The sequence below is a fragment of the Phasianus colchicus genome, chromosome 3 (assembly GCF_987193195.1).
Source record: "Phasianus colchicus chromosome 3, bPhaCol1.hap1.1, whole genome shotgun sequence".
Classification (NCBI taxonomy): domain Eukaryota; kingdom Metazoa; phylum Chordata; class Aves; order Galliformes; family Phasianidae; genus Phasianus; species Phasianus colchicus.
In genome coordinates, this window is record NC_143438.1 from 69,570,818 (window position 1) to 69,598,191 (window position 27,374).

At 34.6% G+C, this 27,374-nt stretch overlaps 1 protein-coding gene across 1 annotated transcript in view; it reads right to left on the reverse strand.

The window, feature by feature from the left end:
- Nucleotides 1-7,583: 7,583 nt before the first annotated feature.
- MMP16 (matrix metallopeptidase 16) overlaps nucleotides 7,584-27,374 on the reverse strand; it is a 178,005-nt gene continuing 158,214 nt past the window's right edge. Inside the window, exons 7-10 of the mRNA XM_031590965.2 lie at nucleotides 27,236-27,374; nucleotides 18,737-18,887; nucleotides 15,325-15,440; nucleotides 7,584-12,493 (exon numbers count right to left, since the gene is read on the reverse strand). Coding sequence (XP_031446825.1) covers nucleotides 12,159-12,493; nucleotides 15,325-15,440; nucleotides 18,737-18,887; nucleotides 27,236-27,374 — 741 coding nt within the window. The 3' untranslated portion in view covers nucleotides 7,584-12,158. The remainder of the gene's footprint in view (nucleotides 12,494-15,324; nucleotides 15,441-18,736; nucleotides 18,888-27,235) is intronic.

Here is a 27,374-nt window from a genome sequence, read left to right on the forward strand (position 1 = left end):
GAGGAGAAGTTCCCCAGATCCTTCTTCTTGAAATAAGCAAGTATGTTTTTATTTGCATTCGGAGTGTTTCTACAGAGGGCACAGTTTACCTTATTTTGAGTTGAAAATGACATAGGTGTACGTTGGTTTGGTATTGATCAGCATCTACCTTTTTTGCCTTACTGAAGCACAGTTCCAATGTACACTTCAGTCCTACATGTCTTATAGCAAAAAAATCTCTTTACTAATATAAAAAAATCCACAGTTTTACCAGTGCAGCCAATATATATTGCTAATATATGTGGATAAAAAAGCACTTTGACTTACATGTATTGTAAATTTTAGAGCTGATAAATGTTCATTAAAGTTCAGTCTTCAGGACTTGTGAGCATTCAGAGTTGAAGTGAAGAAAGTCATGCATCATATATTCTTAAGTTTTAATTCCACTGGCAATTATTGAAGTACAGATGTTTAGCTGATGTTAACTAAATTTTCTAATTCTTGCTGCATCTTCACCTATGAAGTGATTGATATAAAGTAGAAATGGATCAATTTGGATTTTTTTTTTTTTAATTCTTATGTTCCAGAGATAACACACTTCCTTGAATTTAAGACACTAAGATATTTAAGACACTCTAAATCTTCACATTCAGAACTGGTGTTTTGTCTCAGTTACCTGAGACAAAGATAAAGATAAATGGGGACTACTTTCTAGGCTGAATGAGTAGACTCATGTTTTATTTACACTGTACTTTTCATGGTTTTCTTTACACATAAGAAAGGAAGAAATACAGACTCCTGTTCATCATTTGTTTGTAGTGACAGTGACAGTAAACCCTAACAAGTGGCATTCAGACATTACAGAATTAGGTCCACTACCATTCTACCTCTTTTTCACACAGATTAGTTTTCACTCTATTTTTATTTGAAAAATTAACTAATGCTTATTACACCTTGCTAGTATCCAGATAGTAATATTTCTCTATATTGCCAGTATCTGTTATGAATTCCTTTTCTGAAGCTATGGTTGTCTGTAATGTTCTACAGTATCTAAAGAGCAGCAGCTATAATTCTTACAGTAATTTATACCAAGTAAACCACAATGTCTTTATGAAACTTTTTTTTCCTGTTCTCTTATTTATTGACAGATTTTTTTTTTAATTACAACACAATGAAACCATGGTAAGTACATAAGATGCAATAGTATAAAAAGCCATTTTAACCCTTCCCTTGGTTAAGACACTTACAGCAGACAAGAACTGCCCCACCCCAATTCCCCCCTTCTCAAATGAAAACAAAATAAATATAAATTAATAAATATAAAACAAATCACTGCACAGCCCTTAACTCTTTGATTGCCATGGCAAGAACCATAATGATGATTCCAGCATGTGACTTTTCTATGGTTAAAGGTTGCCGCAGCAGTCAAAGGGTTATAGCATTGTAAACATAAGTACTTTGTTGAAAATGTTCAGTCTTGTTAATGGTCTACAGCAATGAGATTATTCATGACCCCTTGACCTTTAATGACACAACATTATAAGGAGTTAAAGAGATAATAGCTTGGTGAGATGTTACATAGATTAATTAACCCATTTTTTTTAACAATGCAATATGAGGTCTTGATTTACTAATAAAAGACAACTTGTGTATAATAAAACACTGTTCAATGCATTGATCAATAAAAACAATGAAAAAAATCAGTCTAAGCACCACAAAATTTTGCCTGATAATATCTGACAGTCATAATACACTTTAGCACCATTTAGTCAGCCTTGCATTTGCACACAAACAAGCTTTGTGTTTGTCAGTAGAAGCTACCTGAAGGAATAACATATGTCAGTTATAAAAAGGTTACTGTATAGAATGCTGTGTGAGCCAATAAAATAAAATAAAATGAAATAAAATAACAATAATAACATGAAATTTAGTTGCAGAAAAAATAAATGCTCCAGTTATTTTGTTAATAACATACATTCTAATGAGGAAACATGGACATGAAATGTATGGGGCTATGCAGAGAAAAGGAAAACAGTTGAGGAATTTACATCACACAGGGAAGTCAGATCTCATACACTTTTTAAATTAAGTGAGCAATTGTTGGGTTGTTCAAGAAGTAGAGCTTGAATAGAGTTGCTGTTTAACAATGTGTGGGTTTTACAGTCATGGTACGAATAAAACCACTTTCAAAGATATCTTAGCAACTGTACCTTGTCTTTACACAAAATTTTTATTTCTTGTTTCTTCTTTCTCAGAGGTGGAGGATAAACAAGCATATCACGGTGTGAGGAGTGAGAAGAGTCTCATAAATGTATTAAGTACTAGCTAACATACTGGAATCAGATCAGTTACTTCTGGAATTATAGGGAATTAGGTGGAGGAAAGAATGGCAACTAGATGGAAAATTGAATCAGCTGCTACAATCACAAATAACGCCCAGCAGTCAGAAAGAAAAAATCATGCTCCGGTAAATATAAAATTATAGCACTTGGATGGAAAGTAAAGTGCATGTTTGGAAAGTAATGGAAACAAGAATGTGTATGTAGTATGCAAAAAATGCACCCTTCTGTACATAACCATATCAAACTCTGACTCACACAGATAAAAACAGCCATACATGTTTGCCAACTGCTAACTATACTAACTACTGGACTGGCAGGGAGAACTCACTCCCTTCAAACATCTTCTGAGCATATAGGAACACTAATCACGTGCAGTAAACTTACAGAAGCCAAACACTTGTACCTTTCTAGGGAGCCTGCTTTAAGAGGGGGGTTGGACTAGATGACCTCCAGAGGTCCCTTCCAACCTCTACAAATCTTTGATGCTATGATTCTCCGCAAGTTGTGACTGAACTGTGTAATGAATCCAACTCCCAGCCAACAATATCAGATGAAAGAGAGAGCTCTTCATAAATGTTAATTTTTATGCCTAAAATTTAGGATGCTAATGCAAGTAGGAAAGCTTTCTGCCATGCAACAATCTATTGTGCAACAGCAATAATTTATTGATGGTTGATGCTTGTGTATGAATTGACTTGTGGTAGAGAAAGGAGTCCAACTCTACATTTATTGTTGGAATATCCACACATTGATCATAGACTTTGGAATGAAAAGAAAAAAAAAAAAAAAGAGAGAAAAAGTTAAAGATAAGTTTGAACCACTGCAAATAATACCAAAACATTAAAAAACACAGATTTCTAGACTGCTCATCTCACACAGAAAGAATGAATGTAAATTGTTGTTATATTATTGTACAAATTACCAGTAGAACAGCCATGAGATGCAAATATGGATCCTATGATGATCAGTACTGGCTGTGTCACATCTTTTTAAAAAGTTAAAGGATGGCTGTGTCAATGGATGTCAGAGAATTCAGAAATCTGAAGTGAACAACATGGAATTCAGCTATTAAGGGACTGGATAATGAACAAGATTTAGTGAAAGATACATACCAAGTTCCTCAAATGTGAAAATAACATGTTTTTGAGAAGGTGCTACCCTTTCATCATAGACAAAAAAGCTGCATTTCCTAATGATAGATTGTAAAAATTTACATGACTAATGAGATGTACAACTTCTTTTTTCTTTTGTCTGTAGAGTAAATAGACCATTTCTCACCTGCCTACTACCAGGAAACATGTCAAGGCACAACAGAAAAAGTAAAAAAAGAAAAAAGGGGGGGAGGGATCAGAAGATTGAAGTTATTTATCAATTTAAATAAATAAATAATATATGAACAGTCCAGAGGTCATAGATTTGTTTCTATTATATCAAATGCTTCAGGACTGAGAGATTATGGAGATACATGACTGAATTTGGACTAATGTAAGGAAAGGCTTCTTTTTGCTTATGTCTCATCCGGCACAGTTCTTCAAATGACAGTTGACTAGTTGGTTCTAATTTTTGAAAAAAGAAGCTAAGAACATTTCATTGTGATAACTTTTTAATATCGTTTCAGAATGCTCCTGCTTTGAGTAATCTTTTCTCAAATTATTTACAATTGCTGCAGATAAGTAGAGTGCTATATCTCTGTATTTGTAGTGAGATTTAGAGCAACTGTACTGAGGAGCCTTTTTGGTTGACTGCTGTATAGTAGGCAGTGACATCAAATTCAGAATTCAGTGGACTTTCTAGAATCTAATGAGTATTCTTTTGGGAGATCAATAATAATTTTAAAACTATCATCAAATTCCTGATAATATCTCTACTGTTTTAATTTCAGTAACCAAGGCAGTGGGTACATGCTATTTTCTGTGGTGTCAGTCATCTTTTGTTCATTCTGTCCATTTGTTTTTGCACTATCAATTAAGAACCAAAGTGTTTTCATTCCTTTTCTTACATTATTCTAGAAATGAAAAACAGAAATGCCCTTCCACTGCCTTTTCTGTGTCTTTCTGTTGTCTTTGATCAAAAGGCCTGGTTGGCTCTCCTGTGGATTTTAAAATTGGTGGTAAGACAGTTCTTGACTAATCTAAGTTTCCTCTGAGAAAGATTTCAATGGTGTGGCCCTAAAATCTGCATTTGTCATCACTATAAGCCAAGGACAACCCTCTTCAAAGCAATGCATATTGATAGCAGACGATGGCCTGTGCAACTTGTCTGAGAAGAAGGGAGATTCACAGTCCTTGATCTATCCTATAAAATGGTTTTCATTCAGACACAAAAAGATAGTAATAGTAAATGACACTGTAAGTACAAACTCATAAGCATGAATTGGCAAGAGATGTCAATTGGTTTCAGAAACACACAAAGGATGGATGTTAGTAATATACTTAGTTGACAATGTTTCACCAAATGCATTACACTGCAAGAACTGAGAATAGATTATTCACATCATCACACATTCCTTCAGTACTGGATTCCTAGTCAAGATTAAATTGTATTGGGTATAGGAACCTCAGGTATACCTGCGAGTTGAGTATTAACAATTAATGCCCTGATACTTTTTTTTTTTAATTTTCAACTACCTCATTTTTCATGGCCTGAGTTCATAGTATGTCATTATATAAGATAAAACACAACTATGCAAATATAAGCCAAAGCTATGCCTTGTGGGTATGTATTTTGTAGTGATCATCTAAAACAGTGCTGTAGGTTGCTGATTATGTCTTCTAAATACATTTAATCACATGTACCAATTTCCTCTGTTTATATTCAAGCAAACTACTCAGACCTGACTTGAACATAGTGATCCCATAAAATATGAAGATGATCAGTATGTGTGCACTGTCAGTTTTATGGCAATAGCCAAGCAATGCATATGTAATATATGCATCTCTGTTTAGACTCACTGCATGCCTAAATAAATATGGGGCTTGGCATTTCAACTCAAATATATCAGCTGTACAAAAGAGCTTTTTCGGGCTATATGTAATATGATATAATTGTTAACACTGACAAATAAAGAATGTTTTAAACCACCATTTTACACTACTGACCAATCTCCTTTTTTCCCTTTTTGAGGCTGTGCAATTATAGTAAGGGAACCAAAGATTTTTCACACCTTATACATGAGTTAGTACTTACTGCATGCTGACCATAAGCACTGTCAGCTTCCACAAAACTTATAATTTTATTTACAGCCATATAAATCATAAAAACATACGGAGACTGAGTTTAAACCTATCCCAGCATGTGAGAATGGAAATATAGTTTAGAAACATCATTTTCTGATTTAACACACTAGTCTCTGCAAGTGGTGAACCTGTCTCAACATGCACTGATTGGCACAGTTACAGTATGCCATTACTGCTGCATAAGTAATATAATACTTCTCTAAAAACTCTTCAAACTCTGCTGTCATATTGTTAAGGTCTGAGCAGTTACTGCAGGAAGCTATTTTATACCAGCCTTCTGTTGTTAATCCCACTTCCCCGAAACCCAGTTCCCAGAATGATGGATGGGTAAATGGATGATCCAGAACATGTGCATGGCACAAAGTAAAAGTGATTATTTAATGTGTCAGTGCCAGATGGCAAAATGAAGAGAATGCTCAGTATATATTTTACTGCAAAAGCAAAAAAATTTTTTCTTCTGGGGCATGGAAGACTATGAATTAAGATATGCTGAGAGCTTGCCAAGAAGATTAAGTGTGTAGTTGTAAAAAGGATGTGATGCAATTTCATAGGGTAGAGATGGCTGTTAGCTAAATGGAAAACTTTGCTTTATGTAGTGGCTATTATAACTATCAGCTGTGGACAATGTGATTTTACAGAAGCAGAGGAAACCATGCTGTGTGACTGGAAAGCTTTGTACCATAATGAATGGCTGCACAAGTAGTGGTTAGTGCTTATGTAGTTTTATGTAACAGCAAGCAGCACCGTGCTGCATGCACATCCAAGTGCAGAAAATTCTCTTTAGTATTCTAGTTTGAATCAACATTTCTTCATTTATATCTTATCTGTCTTTAAAATTTATTTCAACTACACTGTAAGCAAACCAAGGTACTACTTAAAGCTCTATCCACAGAGCCACCATACTCTCACATCCTCCAGAATGTCATATCTCAACAACATAACAGGCAGCTGCAACTACAAACTGAATATAATTTGTAGATGATATGCTAAAGCTTATGAATACTGAGTAACAAAACCTGCTATATGTTCAATGCTATCTATGTACTTTGTAATTTTGAGAACAAATGCTTGCTGTGGTCACATATTGATGATCCTACCAAAAATGAACTCATGATTGTCATTGTGCTTTCCTAGTTATATACATATGTCAAGTATTATATCATACATAAGCTATGCTGTCTAACACTAGAGTCTACCTTAGATGTCAGATAGAGTTACCATACCGAGGGATGGTCTGCTATCAGACACTTTCAGCATTCATGGCACTGATGACAATATCGTTCTCTACCAGTTTCTAACATCTCTGATGACAAGTCACAAGAGTGGATTAGATAGATTGGACTCACACATTATTTTTTTCATGAGATCATTGGCAGACAATTCAATGATTAAATATATAAACCAGAAACATTAATTTTATGATTATATGTTATATGGTTCATTTACACCTGCTTGTGTAACGCACATATGTTTAAACACTTATCTTATTTGAACCACACTATCTGCAGTCTGTGGCCTGTGAGCTAAGGAAGTATGCTTAATGTTACAGTGCTGGTTTATCTGTGCTATAGCATTGTATTCAGTAACAGGTTATCTGCTCCTTGACTCACACACAATATTATTTATTTATAACACAGCTGAACACTGAGCTGGCCAGTGACTTCTGTTCCTTTCAGTGATAATAATGATTTTTCTTGTGGCTCATAAGGCTGCAGTCATTTATTTACACTTCTGGAAATAGAGCTTTCCAAAGACAGTCCTGACAACAACAAATGGTGACAAGGAGCTACTGTTCTGTAATGGCTGCATCAAATATCCTACTACTATAGCACATGGCTTCCTCCACCTCTGCAATTGGTAATAAAACCCTGGCCTCATTCTGAGAAGGTATGTGAGCCAGGACAGAGCAAGCCCCTGCAATCATATTGTTATTCATCTCCTTGTGCTACCTCCAGTTTAGGCTGCTAATGGTATGATAGCTTGCATTTCTACTTTCTTGAAAATGCAGTGACTGGAACATTCACCATTCAATTTGCTCTGTGTCTTTATTAAGTGTTGCACTAGCAATGGCTCAAATGCAAAACAAACAAACAAACAAAAATAGGAAATTTAGTGCTTCCACTGCTATGCACCCTACACACTTTTCTAACCAATGAGCTAGAATTCAATTATATACAATTTGGTGCCAAAAACTAAATTTAACTGACAATGGGGTTGTGAAATAAAGCAGAAAAAAAGCTGAAAATTAAAAATTAAGTCTTATATACTATTTTTAATCAACAGCGCTTATAAGCAAAGGAGTCTTGAGCTGTGAAGTACACTGCCAAAGGAAAGCATAAGTCAACCCCTTATGTTTGTGTATATTACTTTCTGTAACTTTCATTCATAAAGTCAGCCTTTACCTATCTTTTCAATTGTTCCCTCCCTTTGCCCCAATTTGAAAACAGAAAAAGAACAAAAGTTCATACAAAGATTTAAAATTTGTATTACATTTATTCAGGAGACTTGAAATGGCTCCTCTGGAGCCATTTTGAGTCTCTCTCCATCTCAGCCTATCCAGCAAATACACACTCAGTTTTTAAAATGTATTTCCTGATAAAAATTACTTTGTGTGTACAGTCAATAACCTTTTCATAGTTTTATACATTAAAAGGCCAGAGGAAATGCTGCTATCATCTGCTCTGGCCTCCTTCATCACACAGACCATAGTACTCTGAAGATACACAACCCTGTATAGCCATCTCGATTGACTGTAATGGATTAACACAATGCATATTCACTTTTGAATTGTTCCACAGTACAGATGGTTACAGTAATAATACGGAAAATTTTATTAAAAAGTTTATGAAAAAGGTAATGGCACATGAGCAGGAACCCAGGTTGCAGAACTCAAGGTATTTTCACTTTGTTAGTGCACATAATTATAGGCCCTGGTAGAAAAACAACTGTTTAAAAAATAACATTGTCTTAGAACTTTTACTTGAGTTCAAAACTAAATCAGGTAACATCACTAATTTACTCTGAACTTTTATAACATAAAGTCAGCCAGTAAATATTTTGGAAATTACACTGAACATAATTGCTCCTACATGTTTTACTTACAGCAAACCTTTATGACTAAAAATAGGAGTATACAAGAGTATTGCTGACACAATTTTGCTCTGTATGACATGAATATACCAATATAGCAATATACCAATTACTTTTCCCTTTCTCTGTATATAATATTTATTCATTTTAGAGCAAAACAAACCAATCAATTTATATATTCATGTATCTATGATGTACCATATACCAAGCACTAGATTTATCACACTTACCTTCCTGCATAATTAAAATTAAGTTCTCCAAATGCAAACATTTTTGGTTACCTTATCAAAAAACAACAGTCAACATGCTCAGCACTTCATTACTCTCAGGGAAATAGTTACACAAAAAGTTAAAGTTGACATGAAAGATATTTCCAAGCTTAAGTGAAAGTTTCAAGTGAATAAAAAAACAGTTGCGATGCTGTTCTACTTAAAGATAATGTAAAATCAAGTTCTCCCATTGTAAAGGAAAACAAAATGAGGAGTAAGTAGTAGTGTTTGTATTTTTCCACCAACTATCCAAGAGACTAAATTGGAACAGGTAAGGAATCAATTTGTTCTGTCTGTAACAGAAAATAAGTATAGTAGTTTGCTGACAATAAAAGATGGGTTAATATATGCATGTACGTGTGTGTGTGCACGCATTTATAAATACACAAATGCATGCACACATACGCAGTCATATAAAATGAACAAACGGGCACAGAATCCCAAATTCACCAAATGAGCTGATGTGCAGTAAATATCCTATGTTATTTAACTGTGAATTAATATATATTTTCACCAACAACTGAATTGGATTTACTAAATAATGCTATGGGTTGATATTGGTGCAATTCTATCCTACAGTATGCAGTTTCTCTACAAAACATCTCCAAAATGCCATCTGCATTGCATATTTGCTGTAAAACTATATCTTTTTTTCTAATCTTCATTTTTGTTAGCCGTTACATATGTATATCTGTTTATGCTCTAAGAAATAACAATTTGCAATGCCTCATAGCATGCCACATGTTCATAAAATAAGTTCTCAAATCAATATAAAATCATGTAATTGAACAAAAAGGCATACTATTTTTCATGCTATGCTCAATATAAATATAAATTCAAGGCAGTCAAGCTATCCATTACCAAAATAATAATAACCATAATATATATGTATATATACCTACACTCTCTAAAAAATGATCCAGTTATGTGAATTAAGAAACCAGTAAGAAATTGGCTGAATGTAGTACAAAAGTCTCATTTTATGTAAAAGCCAATACTGGCCATTTCAAGTATTTTAATACTTTCCTATAACCTTTTCATTAATAGCTAGCTATTTGTAGAAATGATAATTTTATATGGAAAATTGTATTCAAGTTAAATAAAAAAATCACTTATACTGTATTTCATTTTTAGAGTGTGCACGTATACATAGCAAAATACCCTTCTACAGATCTATTATAAATATTTTAGTTTCTGTCTTTTCTTTCCTAAGAAAACATTTCAGCATTTCTTCTCTAATTTTGGATAATGTACATCAAGCCTTTTAAGAAATTAAACCATCTTAGTTCATTAACACCAGATTCCATTCCGTTTGTGCCAGTTTGCAAGTTAAAGGTCAAAGAGCAAAGACACAGGACAGTACACTTTAAGGAAATTCAGACAGTGAAGCTGTTCACAGAAGACAATGTTTAACTTGGTAATGACAGTCAACAGGTCAATAATCAAGTTCAAGGCAAGCTGTTCATTGTTGCAAAAGCTACTCCCCTCAAATTCTGGCTTTCATAAAAAACCAGATGTCTGACTTTTAGGGTGCATCATTCTGACCATCTTTAATAAGTTCACAGCCCAGTGACTGTAAAGCCTATCACTGCAAGAAGCAGCTCCTAAAAATCAATAAAGAGGTCTGTCAGTTGCTGACTTTTCTCTAGGAAAAAAATATTGATACAAACCTGCTCTGCAGGTCACATGAAAATGACAATACTGCTGTTAGCACAAATTACACAAAATGACAAAATGCTTTGGTGGTCCCTTGGCTCTATTAATGATATCGTGTTTGGCTAAAGGCCAGAGATTTGACTAACCCTTTGAGAACTATAGAGAGCATGCAGGGGAACACCAGAAGGTACTCATGCAATATCAGAGTCATCATTTTAGTTCTCCTGTGAAACTGTAACTCTATCTCTGCAGAGGTAAACTGAATTATCATGCAACATAGTTTAAAAGAGAAATTCAAGATGCTTAAGATAAAAGGCTAGGCTATAAAACTGTAAGCAGTTCAGAAAAATCCTTGGTAAGTGGTAGAAGATATTAAAACAGGTTTGGTTCCTTTAACCATAAAGTAGCTGGTAAATATAGCTTTCTCTTTACGTTACAGATGCTTTTCTATCAGTAATGCAAGTAATAAAAAACACTTGCAGTCACAGGAAATCTGTTAAAGGAAAAAAAAAAAAACCAAAATAAAACAAACCTAACCACTGTTTTTTCCTTTTAAAACTTCTATTTTCCAAACACAATCCTGTAATTTAATGACAATCAAGATTAACATCCAACAGACTCTGAAAACTGATGCAATAGTTCTCAAAGGGTTACACCAAAGTAATACCAGTGTCAAGTTTCTCTATAGCATCACTGTTACTTTAGTTCACTGAAATCCACTTCAGAGACACACTGCTTTTTCACCATGCATTGGAATGAGTACTCCTGACAGACCTGTGAAAGGCCTGGGGCAGTTGACTTGGTACAGCTTGGGAAAGATTATGTGGGAAAACCAACCCAAAAATCAAACAAACCAATAAAAAGATTCCACTTGAATATAGTGATGAATATAAATGAGTTTAAAACATTGAGGACGTAGCCCAGAGCAGCTGTATAAAACACAAAATGAATGTATTATTAAGGCTGTTACTATATTGCAGATATTTTGGCCCCTTGTTTGTTGGAAAATGGCTGTCCGAACAGTCTGAAGTCCTGCATGTTATCCGGGTCTCCCACCTGACAAAACTGGAAGTAGGAGTATAGGACTTTATCCATTGCAGACAGAAAGCAATCCTCTTTGGAGACAAAGCTGTTTTGGGTCTTCTCACTTTCCTGAAAGTTCCACTGTGAGTTGTTGTGGTTTTTTTTTCTAAAAAAATTGACTTTCAGCAGAAAATTTTTCAAAGGGGAACAGGCCTTAAGGGAAAAATGTAGAAACACTGGAGATTTTGTTTTTTCCTCTTCCTTACTTAATCCTGATAGTTTATCTGGCATTTAGTGTGCAGAGGAAAGGCCTAAATTGAATGACAAAGAAAGACAAAGGACTGAAGAAACAGCAGATACTGTGTATCATGGAAGCTTCCCAGCTGAGCGAATCACCACTCATGCGCGGGACAGGCAACCTCCTGGGTTTTAAGGATCAGCTTTGTTTCAGACTGACAGATGCCCGCTCCTAGCTAGGAAACTGCAGAACAGCTCTTGTGTTGAATCTCAAGTTACCACAAACTCCTGGGAGGGAAAGAAAAAAAAAAAAACAAAACCCTACATCACACCCACTCTTGCATAGAGCGTTTGCAGTACAGTATGTGACGGGGTGTTCCTTTCCTTTTAAACTGGAACACAGTGTAAACCAAGACAAGGAGGCACAAGGCCAGGATGCAGGGAATGACAATAGCTATGGCTTTCACAGTGCTGGCTGTGTTGTCCAATTTGATAACAATGTCAACATCATCTTGAGGGCTGTGTCGGTCTTTGTCTCTATCTGTTGGTCCATCACAACCCATAAAATCCTTGAGGATGGATCTGGGATAGCCAGGTTCCACTCTGAGCATCTGGTTGTTGAATTTCCAGTACTCTTTTCCTTTGTAGAAATATGTGAAGCCTGAGGAAGAAATTTGAAATTATTCATGGTCAAATCATGTATTCTATACTCAGTGACTGAAACTGTCATTATCAAATCATTTTATCACTAAAATATAAAATACATGAGAAACATAACTAACTCGCAGGCCTTTCAAATCTTTCCAAGTTTCATTTGTTTTCCACTTCTAGAAAATCTGTCATTCTACATCTTTTTATTGAATAAATGGGCATTTTATTTTCCCCCATTTCCACAAACAATAACACAATTCCAGAGAATACAATCTTTGACAGATTAGGGTCCAACTAGTTTGTTTATTCATTGAAAACCCAGCTGGACCTGAAATAATCATGGCCAGGTCTATTCACTTTCAAGCATCCCAAACAGTTCTGGATGAAAAATATACTGAAATAAGTTTCTAGCCAGAATTAAGAACTGTCTCTCTTCAATTCCACTTAACTTACAGCTGTACTTCAGAAGAAGAAAAGCATCTTTGCCAAGAGAAAATGGTGTACACAGATTTAAAATATTCATTCAGGTGTAAACCAATGTTATTACCAAACATGCTTAAATGATGATGATGATGATGATGATAATAATAATAATAATAATAAGCATGAAAATCTGACTCCCTGCCAAAAATCTCTATTACTTCATTATTTGGCATTGATATGTCAAGAGACAAACCTTCAGGACTCATGAATTTCCTCCTACTGTTTATAGATGAAATGCAAATTGATGCATAAGTTATATCTAGACAAATTAGAGAGCTGAGTAATCACCAACCACATGAAGTTTAACAAGAGTGAGTGCCAGATTCTTCACTTGAAACCCTGGCATACAAACTGGGGGTGAGATGCTGAAGAAGAATAGCTCCACTGAAAGGGCTCTGGGGGTCTTGGTTGACAGCAAGTTGAACATGAGTCAACAGTGTGCCCAGGAAGCCAGGATGGCAAACCATATCCTGAGGTGCATAAAGCATGGTATTGCTAGCTGATCGAGCTGATTGCCCCACTCTATGCTGCACTGGCGTGGCCTCACCTTCAGTACTGTCTGCAATTTTGGGCACCTCGTTACAGAAAACATAAAACTATTACAGAAAAGGAGGGCTATAAAGATGGTTAGAGTAGAAGAAGGTGTTTGAAGAGCAGCTGAAGTTGCTTGGTTTGTTCAGCTCAGAGAAGAGGAGGCTGAGGGGAGAGCTCATTGTTGCCTACAGCTTCCTCATAAAGGGAAGCAGAGGGGCAGCCACTGATCTCTCCCTAGTGACCAGTGACAGAGGGAGGTTTGGGCTGGATTTCAGGAAAAAGTTCTTCACCAAAAAGGTGGTCAGGCACTTGAACAGTCTTCCCAGGGTGGTGGTCATGGTACCAAGCTTGCTGGAGCTGAATCAGCATCTGATCACCGCTCTCAGACATATGGTCTGATTTGCGGGCCATCCCGTGCACAGTCAGGAGTTGGTCTCAATTATCATTATGGGTCCCTTCCAACTCAGGATATTCTATGATTCCATGACTCCATAATTTTCATTCACAAAGAGAGACACGTACTCGAGCTCAATACAGAAAACTTATTACGAGGAATCCAATCAAAATGAGGAAAAAGATATAAATACATATATTCATACATACAAATACATAATTCCTTTTAAATAGAGAGCTTTAGAAATATGCTTAAAAAGTAATTGAGGGAAGAGAGCAGGGGTTATATCCATTATGTGTGTGTGTGCATACATGTTTATGCTCATTTCTCTCTATATATATGTTTACTAAAAGTTATTGAGTGTAATATACATAAGGCTGATCTACTATCCAGTAAAATCAGAATAAGAAAAATAAAATTGTAATCTAGCTAAAATACCGGAATCTGAAGATGATTTCTACTTCTGGATAAAACAGGGACAAAATAAGGAAGCAATTAGACACTTCTGGAAAAAAAGAAAATTCCATAGCACATTATTCAATCAAGTTAGAGATTGAAATAGTAGACGGAAGCAAGGAAATATTTTTTATCAACTTTTAACTTTTCAACTTTTTATCAACTTATTAAAATGAAATTAAAATAGTATAAAAATACCTATGTGTGCTGTCAGTCAAGCAGAAGAAACTCAAAACTAATAAATAAATCATAAATGCCATATAACTTTTTGTTAACGATATTTGATGACAAATGCTTATTTTCATTTCTGAAAAAGGGATCTGCATTCTGTGCAACTGAGGGCTCTCTTGGCAGCCGGCCATCAGCCTCTAGGTAGCAAAGAATTCTCAAGATGGAAGAGATGCAAGACAGTGCAAGAGATGGAAGACATTCTGGCTTCTCTCATTCATTTGGAAGCACGGACAACTGAGATTCTAGATTCCTGTATGTGATGATGCATCTTGATCTAGGTAATAATATTTAATAGTAACATCCCACATTTCTGTATCATGGGCTGTTCAGATAAAGATCTTTCTTCCCTGTTCTGATTGTTTAGAATGAAGATAGTAGCTTCTGACCTACTACAGCCAACACCTTGGCTGTGTTCTGTGGTTAGAAAACTCATTCTAAGAGATAATTTAATTCCCTGTAGAACAAATAATTAAGTGAATTAGGACAGACAAAAACAAACAAACAAGAATGGAAATTAATGTTTACTACACTGAATTGGAAAGATTTTTCCAATCACTGTGTTAAATGGTACATGTAAACATAGCTTTTTTCACAAGAGCGAGTTCTATAGAAGGATATATTTCCTCTGTTCGCAATTCAAAAATACCTCCAATGCTTAATATAAATAATCAATAACTCCTTTACTACAGTATCTTACATAAACGTTGTTAGCAAATTATTAAAACAAAAATGTGTTTGCATACCATTTTCTTTGTGGACAAAGGCTCCCTGAGGCGATTCTGGGATACCTTTCCAAATTGTGATTGGTTTGGGATAGCCAGGGTCCATAGATCTCATTTCTTCACTGTACCTCCAGTACCTGTAATTTTATTTATTTATTTGTTTGTTTGTTTGTTTATTTTAAGAAGGGGGGAAAAAGGCATTTATAACATAGCAGATAATTAACACAGTTTACTCAATGCATAATTTTTTACTTCTAACACACACTATATCCAGTAGTCACAAATGGGAATATTTGAGTTCTTTTCTTTGAAAATGCTACCAGATAACAGAGAAAGTAAAATCATTTGTCAACAAGATAACTCATATTAGCTGAAGAAAAAGACTTTTGCACTTTGACATCTGCATTAATGTGTGTTTCACTTAATAGTCACAGCAATTCTGATGTCTAGCACTTCTGCACAGTGAAACAGTGAGATGCAACATATATGAAAAAGGTCCAGAATATTTGAACTAACATTTTAGTCACAAAACTGCCAGCATGATAAACTTGACTCCCTATGAAAATGCATTCATATTTTGTTATCATATAATCATTAAATAGATATAAGTTAATGAGTTTTTCTGCATCTTTGTCTGCCAGCCTTTCCCCAGTTTAAAAAGTCTCAATATGCAGATTCTGGGTATTCTGAACTTCGGAGAAGTATTTACAGTCGCTATTTTGCTTACAGATAATGTTGACACTTTCTTTGTCCTTATGCAGCTGGCTGAATTGCTGTGCACATCTACTGGCTTGGTTCTAAGAAATATCATACTCCCACGCATCTCTGTGTATTTTGATATATTTTGATTGGCTTCACTAACCTAGAGCATCCCAAATTTTATTGAAGATTTATATTTCCAAATTCAGCTTTATTCAAGTGAAAAATCATTTAGAAAGGCAGCTACACTCTGTTTCAGGTCATCCAAAAAAACAGAGAATGTAATTCCAGCATTGACAATTTGATCATTGCTAAAATCTTTAACCTTTTCCTAATTTCAGTCATCTCACTTCAGCTTTTAGAAATAATTCTAGCAAAATGGACGAAACTTCTCTGTGTCTTTCCCTGTAAGGCATTTCTTCAGGTTTAAACTTCCAGTGAAATTAAAGTCTCATACAAATGGCAAGTTATACAAAGAACTATTTGCACTTAATTTTTTCTTTCTAATGCGTACATTATTTTGCAGCCTGATCTCTTAATATAGTTGCATGTGCACCAATAACCAGTCAACAAAGCAACGCTCTGCAATTTGAATGAAACATCTTTCAGAATGTATGTAGAGAAAGTATCTTGCTAAGCAGCAAACAAAACAGAAAGAGGGAAAATAAATGAAAATGAACTGTGTGGCTTTGGAAAAAAATTAAAATTTAGAAAATATTTGCTAAAACATGTTTTTTTTCTGTATTTACTTTCCCCTGTTTACCTTCCAATACTCTGAACTACAAGATGACTAAGCTTTACAAGCGAAAAAATATTCAGTTAATAGTGCAAAAAAAAAAAAAAAGGCATAAACAAAGCCATGTGTCAAGAAGTGCAGCAAGGCTGCTATCATCTTGTTCTACACTACTCAATTTTAAAGACAGGAATAAGAGAGGGTAAAATGTTTTTTCTGTAGTTCTTTGTCCCCTTTTTTTCTTTCATAAAATTATTTGGAACAATTACGTAAAGTGTTTAAGTGGATCATTTCAAATCATAATAATGATCAATACATAAGTTAACTTAGCCGTATGTGTATAATGATATCATTTACTATTTGAACTTCTATATCTTCTTTATTTTTATATTCTATAGAAAATATTTGATGCCTGATATTTCATTGGTCTAACTGTTTCTTTCGCTAACCTTTGTTTAGGTTCTTCTCTGGAGCTCTTTGAGTAAAGTTCACTGTCAAAACAAATGTACATATCCCTCAGTTACATAAGAAACATGGTTATTTTGATTATGGCATAATGTTTTGGTTCCCTTTCATTCCTACCTCTTGCCACTACTCAGCAATATTTATGCTATACTTTTTTTCAGGATCAGACCAGCCCAATTGTAGATGTATATACTATTAAAACCAGCAAAATTGATCTCCTTATTAAGAAAAATTTGCAATCTAAATTATACACATTTAGAAGCTTAGTGGAACATGAGTTTTTTTCCCACTGGTCATCAATACCCTGTAACAGATCAACTGTCTTTGCAAATTTCATGTTCTTCAACCTTCTTAGATATTGTAATGCATTTTTATCCTGTTGAGTATTATTGTGCTTGTTAGCTCTAAGCAGAGATTTTCTTCATCAACAGATGTTTTTTTCTAAAAGTTCATTTAGTCTTCTGTTATTACCAGCAGTATTTTAAGAAAGTGTTTGTGTATGAAAGTACAAAAGGATGTTGATGAATGAAAGAAATAGAGGTCACATAAGATTCCGATTGCATATACTTTACCAAGAGCATGGAGGTGGAAAACTGTTATCTGAAAATGAACTTGCATTAAAAATATTACAAATATTCTCAACAAGAGGAAGAACATTATACAGCTGTCTTCCTTCACTTTGAAAATGCCTGTTTCAAATGATACCTATTTTTCAAACGCCACAAAATTTTACTTTGTTATCTACTTTCTTTACCATGAGTGTCGGAGAACTTTTTTTAAAATTTTGTTTTTGTTTTTAAATAGCTTAACAACACAATTGGTCGTGGCACTCTGTACTGCAATGTCATAAACTGCAGTGTGCTAAACTTATCATGTGATGTAAGTTAAATTAATTTCTTGAGAGATTCAATAATACTATCAATGTCTCAGAATCCTAAGCACTACACAACAATAACAGCAACAACTGCACTATTAAAAATAGTAGTATAAATATTAAAGAAACTAATAAAGTTATTATGCAAGTTATTTATGAGTATTCTGAACACATTAACCAGTATTGTAGCACCCTAAATACGGGTAAAATCCATCATTCAAATAACATTTAGAACTTCAAAAACTAGTGAGTTCTCTTGACATTTCTATAAAGCAGAAAAAAATTCTTTCCCTCATTTTTACAGACAGGGAAATGAAGGCAGAGACCAAGTGACTGTTGAAAGTCTGTAACAGGACTCAGATTTTACCAAGATTTTATCTTGTACTTTGAATGCAAGAGTATTTTGGAGTATTACTTGGAGTATTTAGGTTTAACTTTGCCATAAATCTGACTTGCCTGTTGACTTCTAAATTATAGTTTTCTGCTAGAAACAGACAACACATTCCAACATGCTAACATTAATATAGGCTATAAGAAATTTGAAAATAGTATGGTCCTCAGTGCAAGAGAAGCTACGGTGACTTTTTTTGAGAAATAGTGCAAAAGATTAATGCTTAGTTGACATCCACCAAACTGCTTCCTTGAAGAATTCCTATACCAACCTATCTCCTTTGAAGAAGTAGGTTTTCCCAACGTCTTCCCACCAAATTGCAGAATCAATACCATGGGAAGGAATTCCGCTTCCAAGTGTTATCAAATCATGAGGATACCCTGGCTGGAGAGTAGTGTCCTTGAAAACCCAGAACTTGTTACCTGTAGAAAAAAATACATATACACATATGTATATGGGTGTTAGTTCTCAGAACTCACAGTACTGAAATGTACACATTCTAAAGAAAGACTTGCATAGGGCTATAGAGATTCTGCTAAATACACTGAAATGAAAAATGTTATATCGCTGCAGATAATCCAAAATAAAATACATCTTACAGATACTCTGCATGTACAGAACATCCATTATCCAATAGGCCCACATAGTATTTGTTTTAATACCACCTATATGGGAATCAAACTCAAAGTGCTCTGTGAAAAGTGATGTAGTATATTTACAGTAATACTATGAGATAGATTTATGCTTCATGAGGAAAGTTACTTTTAAGACAAAATGAGATAAGAAAGCATACAAATAAATAAGAAATAGAAATTCTTATTTTTATACAGACCATATTCTATTATTACTCCATATTCTCTTTCTCTTAAAAAAAGTTAAATTACTTATGCATAATATACAGGCTATTTCTGAAATAACTGTAGATGTAACAGTATTTTTTCATATCATGTATTCACATTAATAACCTTAGTATGGCCTAAACACTGCAGGCTGAGGTTCTGATGTAAAAATCACGTGCTTCTGAAATGAATGAAGGGTTGCCTTTAGTACAGCAATGCTCAGCAGCTTACTAGTTCAATATATTGTTTATATATGGGCATGCATGTCTATAAAAGCAAAACTGGCACCAATATTTTCCAGTATAGGCTCCAGTGTACCTGTATTTGGAGAGTTTTTTTTCCTATGCACTCTTCTGACTAGATAGCTTGACTCACCAGTCCACAACTCCAGTTTGTTCTAGCTTCCTAGACAAGCTCATCTTTCTCATCGTACACTTCCATGACTCACACCACTCACTTCACAGTCTCATATTATAAGCCTTTAACCTAATGATATTTAATAATTTTGTCGTCTTCCAGATCCTTTCCTAGAGTCTTTTTGACATACTGTGCCTCATGATCTATTTTTGCGACCACCTTTTCACTTCTACATTTTTGCTTCCTTGCAATTCTTTTTCAAAATCCACTTCTCACCTGTGTGTTTTAATAAAGACTTTTCTTTCAAACATAGATATTCGGGGCTGAAAAAAGGTAATATCCTCACATTCAGGCTGGATGGGGCTTTGAGCAGCAGGATCTAGAGGAAGGTGTCCCTGCCCATGGTAAGGGAGTTGGAGCTATGTGATCTCTTCAAACCTACATGATCCTTTCAAAGCCAAACTATTCCATGATTCTCTCATTCTATGACAAAATATATTTTCCTCAGATACATTTAGAAAGAGCTCCTAAGAGATAAAATCAGTGTAGTTCAATGTAGTCATACTTACCTATTAGGCTAGGTAAGCTGTTACACAAACTTAATATGTTAAGGCACTGTGCTGCATAAATATTTTAGAAGAAAATGTAATGTCAACCCAAGGATCTAGGATCAGATATATGTCAGTCACCAGGAGGAAAAATCCAAAAAGCTATTTTGCAGTTGGTTTTATATTTTAGCTGTCCCTCAGTAGTATTAAATATGAGTTCAAAGGGATTTTTTTTTTTTTTTTTAATCTTCCTGTTTGTATTGTAGTGATTTAAAGTACACTTTCATTTTATCACAGTTTTAATTAGGAGAGGGGATATAGTTTAAGGCTCTCCCATGCTGGGTTTCCAGAGTCAATTCTTTATCAGCTTGTTTACAGCTGCTTGTCACCCACTTCCAAGTGCAGACACTACAGTTTGCTCAACAGATTCATCTTCTCCCCCTTGCCAGCTGAGGGAAGAAAGGGTTCAAAGAATAAAAATGTGCAGAGCCATTTGAAGTACTGAAAATGAAAGTGACACAGAGATCTAAGAACAGACATGGAAAGTTAAGACCCATTTTTACCTGGAATTAAAGCCTGTGCTAACATGACATTTATCTTAACTGAGATTCCCTGCAAAATTCACTTAAAGGTGATGATGATGATGGTGATCTTCAGTATTTCACTGTCCCCACTCCCATGAGGTTTAACCTTCTCCCAGTTCAGATAACTGGACACAGAAGGCTTCAGATGCTAATGGCAGTTGCAAACGCGACAATAAGAGAAGTCACGTGTTTTGGATCTTACTACTTGGTACTTACAGCATGAACAACAGATGGCATCCAGTGAATGATACTGAGCCAGCTCATTTCTGTTTCAGAAGATCATTCAAAATGACAGCTGTTGCACAGCACTGGGAGGCATATGCTGTGATGTATGTAATGCCATTACCTTTCCCCGTGTTTCATAAGTAAAGCCAATTGTTAGGAACTGATCAGTATCAGCCATACCCAACAAGTCAAACTCAGCTGTTAACAAGATCAGATCATAGCAAAATAAACATCAGTTGAGTACACACCATTATAAGAGACAGCACTACTGAGTAAGGTATTTGTTACATATTCAGATATAACAAATTAGGATAAAGCAAATAAAGAAAGTACAGATGTGAGAACACAAGACTTAAATGAGAAATTAAATCCTTCACAATTTCTTATTAGAAGCAAATGCTTTTTGGATAAATAGAAAAAAAGATATAAATTTAAGTATATAAAATACTGTATAAAAATTGAGACAGTGGGGCATTGAGAGCTTTAACATTAGTGGGCAAGGCTTCTATTGATTCAAACTATAGGAAATTGTATTTAACATTTACATAGGAAGATATGTTTAGTCTGCTACAGCTGTGTTGATTGTTAATGGGAAGGTCTGTGTATAAGAAATTGAAATGTTCCATCTGGCTGCCAGTTTTTACTTTCTTTTTGTTTGTGTGGAGGTTTTTGGGGTTTTTTTGGTCTGTTTCTCTTCTTAGCTTCGTCCTTCTGCTGGTGGAAAGGTGGCTCTTGATTAGATAAAAATTACAGAAAAGTCTCAGTAAGAATAAGAAGCATTCAAACTCTAAGCTACATATTATAATGAGCTGAAAAAACCTGCAAATGATGCTTGACTATACTGAATATTAGCTTCTTTTATTTCTAAATTATATTTACATATTTTAAAATGTACTAAAAATAAATATTTAAATTAGCATGCTTTCATTTAGGTCGCATGTCACTTCCACAATTGAATAGTCAATGCACTTCATTAACTGTGATTATAATGGAAATAAAGAATATACGACAAAACTAAAATAATCATAGTTTTACCCATCTTATAGATAGCTAATGCCTGGTTAGTGTCCTACACTACATCCTAGGCAGAAATTAGCACTGTATTTATTCAACAAAGTTGTGGGGGTTTTTTTAGGTCTGGTTGGTAGGTTTGTTATTTCTCACAGAGCTTAATAAAGCACCACATGTTTCATGAATTCTTGCCAATCTTTAGAATGTTTTATCTCTCTGCAGTTATTCCCTAATGTAAGATCTAATTTAACAACAAGCAGAATGGTAAGGTCACAAGCTGAGAATGAAGAATGGGATAAAAAAGACAAAATGTCTTACTTTTTTCAATAATGCTTTGGTAAATATCATAACTATAGGGGAACAATTGAGAAAGATGAACTGTGATTGCAGTTATTTGAAGTTTCTCAGCATCTATCTTTGACATTCTCGAAAAATAATAAAAATAAAGGCTATCTGCATTGCAATGCATCTCTTAAAATATCAAATATTTAACTCCAGGTAGTCTCCAGACCATTTAACTACCTACTGCCAACTACAAATAATTGTGCAGATTTTAGAAACTGTATTCATTCATGTTTAGAATCCAAATGCTAAATACTTGTGCTCCAAGGTTATCAGCATCAAGTCTCTTGTTCTTGGTATATGCAATTATGATATATGTGCATGCAAGGATACAGTGCACAATTACTACAGGTGCTATGATGAGCCAAATTCTCAAAGCTTTTATGGCTTCTATTTGTCTGAAGCCAGGTAGAATCTGAATATCTAAATCTGGAAAGTTTTTATCCAGTCACTCTTGCTTTTAACTTTGGTCTTTCAGGATCAACATCTTCTTACTAATGTCCTCAACTACTACTCTTGTTTCCTTTTTTCTTGTTCTTTTTTTCCAAATTCTTGTCTGTTACCACTCTGCTCCATGATCTGACAATATAGTAATTCAACATAAAATTGCCAAGCAGTGAGATAAGTGCAGTTGAAAGTTATGATGGTGGCATTTGTACAGTGAGTTTTACAGCAGCATTTCTATTGCTCCATTTGGTTTACCATAACATTCAACAGCGCAGATGCCTTGACAATTTCATTCTAAGCACCACATAAATTTCCACAGGTACACCAAATAAATTTTACTATTCACATTTCCTCTATTAAAAAAAAAAAAAAAAAAAAAAAAAAAAAAAAAAGAGTGTCATTCTGGTGCCATCTTCTCATTAGCTTTCAGCATGAACACTAGCAATGAATAGTAACAAGAATGTAAACAGCTGCCTTTTATAAGCAGCCGTCCACCAGATTGCTGTGTACTTTATGAGCATTATGAGTCATAAGGAGGCAGGCCAAGTATCTTAAGCCACCCAAAATGAGCAAGTATCACTTTATAGCTTTGCACTACAAGCATCCTACTGAAATTTTACAATCTTTTTCTTTGTACAAACAAATATTAATGGGAAAAAAAAAAAAAAAAGATATGGAATTAGTTTAAATGGTAATGTGTGAAAAAATATTCAAAACCAGGAAGATTTCAAATCCAAAGAAGACATTTGATCCAATAGTCTTGAACTTCATGTAACTATATTTTCTATAGACATCTAACACATAATGTGTGGTCTCAGAGGCTCCTCAAATATTCTCAGAAGAGTAATGCTAACAAGGTTTAAGCATACTGATAGATTTTTATTAGGACAAATAAGGAAGAACTGCATCTCTCATAGCAAAAAATAAATTATAAAGTTTTTTTCAAAGGATCATAAATAAATATTCCATCTTGAGCTGCCTTCGCAATATGAGCATATGGCTCATATTTTACAACATAGCTCCCATTTAAAAAAGTTGTTCCAAATATTTTTATACCTGCATTGTATTCTATTTCTAGTACTATAAAACAGAAGTCTATTAATACTTCTGTTACAAAAAAAATACAAAAAAGTAGGAAAAATCTAGTACTACTATTAATTAAAAAAAATAATGAAGATTTAAACCTGTTTTATCATTTAAATCAACTATTTCAAACTTGATGATTTCTGTCATAAAAGGCAAGTATCTAAACAAATCAAATTAGAATAGAATAGCTGAGTTGAGTTGAGTTGAGTTGAGTTGAGTTGAGTTGAGTTGAGTTGAGTTGAGTTGGAAGTGGCCATCAAAGATTATCTAGTCCACTTGCCTGACTACTTCAGGGCTAACAAAAGATGGAGAATATTAGTAAGGATATTGTCTTCTTCTCTGGCTTGACTTTGGAAGTTTGAGCCTTCAGCTTAGTCAGAAGCATGATGTAGCAATCAGAGCTGATGGTTTCTCCAGGCTCCAGGACTTCCAGAAGGATCACTCTTTTCCTATCCCAAAAGAGAGTGCACACCACTTTATCTGCTGAAAGCTGTGTATACTTTGATGGGGAATTCACAGATTGCCACACCACGGACTACCATTTTGACTCTGGCTTATAAAGGTGACACCACAACTTGTCATCACTGATTACGTGATACAGACAACTGTCCCCTTCAGCCTGATATTGGTTCAATAGGTACTGAAAAACTTGCAAATGGTCTTTTTGTTCCTCTGTGAGTATTTGCAGGACCCACCTGGTGTAAACTTTGAGATATTCCAGGTTTCCACCACTGTTTCCAACTCACTGAAGCAGATATTCAGCTCCATATACAGTTCACTAGTTATAATCTGTCAGTTTGCATGGATGAACTGATTGAAAAGCTCTTCATTTCATGGTATTGCAGCTCTGCATGGCCATCTGAAACATGGCTTGTCTTTCACATCACTGTTACTACTACTGTACCACCAATCACCTCACTGTGCTACATCCTCTGTTTGGTCTCCATAAGTGTTCAGCAAGTCCATGAATGTCAATGAGTGCCATTTTTTCCCAATGGAAGAATTCAATTCCAGAACTTTGCTTCATATGCACTTCCATCCCAGATGCATTTTTTCAGACTGCCCCTCTTCTGCCATCTGCTACATGGCAACAAAATGTAACGAAACATTGGTGGGAAGGTTTGACCTCTACTGCAATATGACCAACATCTAACTCCAATTTTGTTGGCCAACATAATAAAACAGGAGGCATTACTTTCAGAGCAACCCTTGTACATAGACTTCTGCTGGCATGTTTCACAAATCAGCTGAGCTCTTTCTTTAACAGGAATTGTCAAGGATACACATATAAAAGATTCAGTTGAACCTATCAATCCTGTGGCATTAGGAAAATATGAATTCCACTGATAAACAAATACTATCAGATAGATATTGAAAATCACAAAGAGTTTGTGACAGAGAAGCAAAAAACCAGAAAAAAATTCCTATAAGGAAATGTAAGCACTTTTGACTTTTGCGAACAAAGAGACAGTACAAACATCACTGGAAAAAACAAAGGAAGGAACTCTGAACAAAAGCAAGTTAAAATCCAGGTATATGATATCAATGCACAAAATTGGCTGATCTGAACACAGGGAGCATAAGCTGAGGATAAGCAAGAGAAAAAAGAACATAATTGTATGACTTGTACGAACACATTACTGTTGTTTTCTGCTTGCTTAAGTTAATCTTGATTATTTAATTTCCCATGTTAAAAAAAATTCCTCTTAGCCTCTCCTGTTGTCTTGTAAACTTACGATATTACATATAATACAATCAATCTATTCCTCTAAGGCCTAACATGAGTCAGCCAGCACTGGGATGAAGATTTAAATAATGACAGAACAAATTTTGATCTCTGGGCAGGAAATGAAAGGAAAGCAGGTCTGACACTGAGCTGGATAATTTCTGTCTGAAGTTCAGGCAGTGGATCCCAGAATTATTGAGGAAGAGTTCCAGCATGCACAGGATGGTTCCTTTGCTCTATGTAACATAAGCCAAGAAATACCTACAGAATAATTCCTCTATCCTTACATGACCCACAGACACAAAAATCAAGCAGTGGCATAGGAATTTTGAGGTACTTTCGTAATGTTTCCTGAACTTACTAACTTCTTAGATTTTATGACATTATTTTATGGTAACACAAATATAAGCATATATTGTTTCAATGTAATGTAAATAGAAATGTACTGCATGGAATGCAATTTATCTTACAATTCACAACAAAAAGCCTACAAGTTCCTACAATCATAGAATGGCTTTTGTTGAAAGGGACCTTAAGGATCATCAAGTTTCAAATCCCTTGCCACAGGTAGGGTAACCAACTGCTAGATCAAGTACTAGATCAGATTGCCCAGGGCCCAATCCAACCCGGCCTCGAACACTTCCAGTTCCCCAGTAACAGAACATATGATTAATCTTCATTGCACTGTTATGTGCTATTTCTTCACATTATTAAGTATTTTTCATTTAGTATTCCAAAGGTGATAACCTTTTCATAGTAAATGAAATATTTCTTATATTTCCTGTTAATTATTCTGCTCGTAAAAAACGATTCATTTCTGACATAACAATTTAGAAACAAACATGTTTTCTACCTTTTTGTAGTGGATTAAGTGAATCAGACACAATACAAATTGCAGTTTCTTATTTCTTCTCTTAAAGTATTATCTTATCAAACATATTTCATATGGTTTTCACTCTTCTATTGCTAAATAAAATTCATTCAACGTGCAGAACAATTTCTCACAAAATCAGAATTAGAATAATTTTAATGATCCACTGATGCCTAGATTGAAACTTTTATAAAAATACTGAAGATACATCTATGGAAAAGATTTTAGCAATTCATTTCCCACCTGAAACTCTTAGCATCATAATACTCATGTTAAATAAATACAGCACAGTAGACAGTAAGATATATGTAGATGATGTAACATTTAAAAATGCAAAGATCATTTGTAATAAGAAAGAAGAACAAAGAGAAGTACATGAAAATACATTGAATGTCTGCATCCTTGCATCTAATCCACATTTTCCAAAGAAAGATTGCATAGGATACAAATCCATATGATTCATAGGATCCAAAATGGTCCAAAAAAGGATCACTGCACTTCAATGTGTTGAATTTGTACGTCCAAATTTCTATGGCATATATCAGAGTAAAAAATCTGATACTTTGAAGGGTAATCATAAATTAAAGCTGAGTTGACAGAATAAAAAAACATAACTCATGTACTCTTCAGTTAGCTATGAATTTACAACATAATTTACAAACCATTAGTAAAAATAGGTAAATATATTCCAAAAAAATCGTCATAAGTATTACACAAATTCTGACTTTTCTTACCTTTAAAGAAGACAAAATTCCCCTCGCTGTTTTCATAAACTGCATCAATGCTGGGAGGCAGCCCTCTCCAGAAGTAGGTAATCTGCATGGGGTACCCATCCATCACCCTGTTGTTTCTGACTCGCCAAAACCACTGATC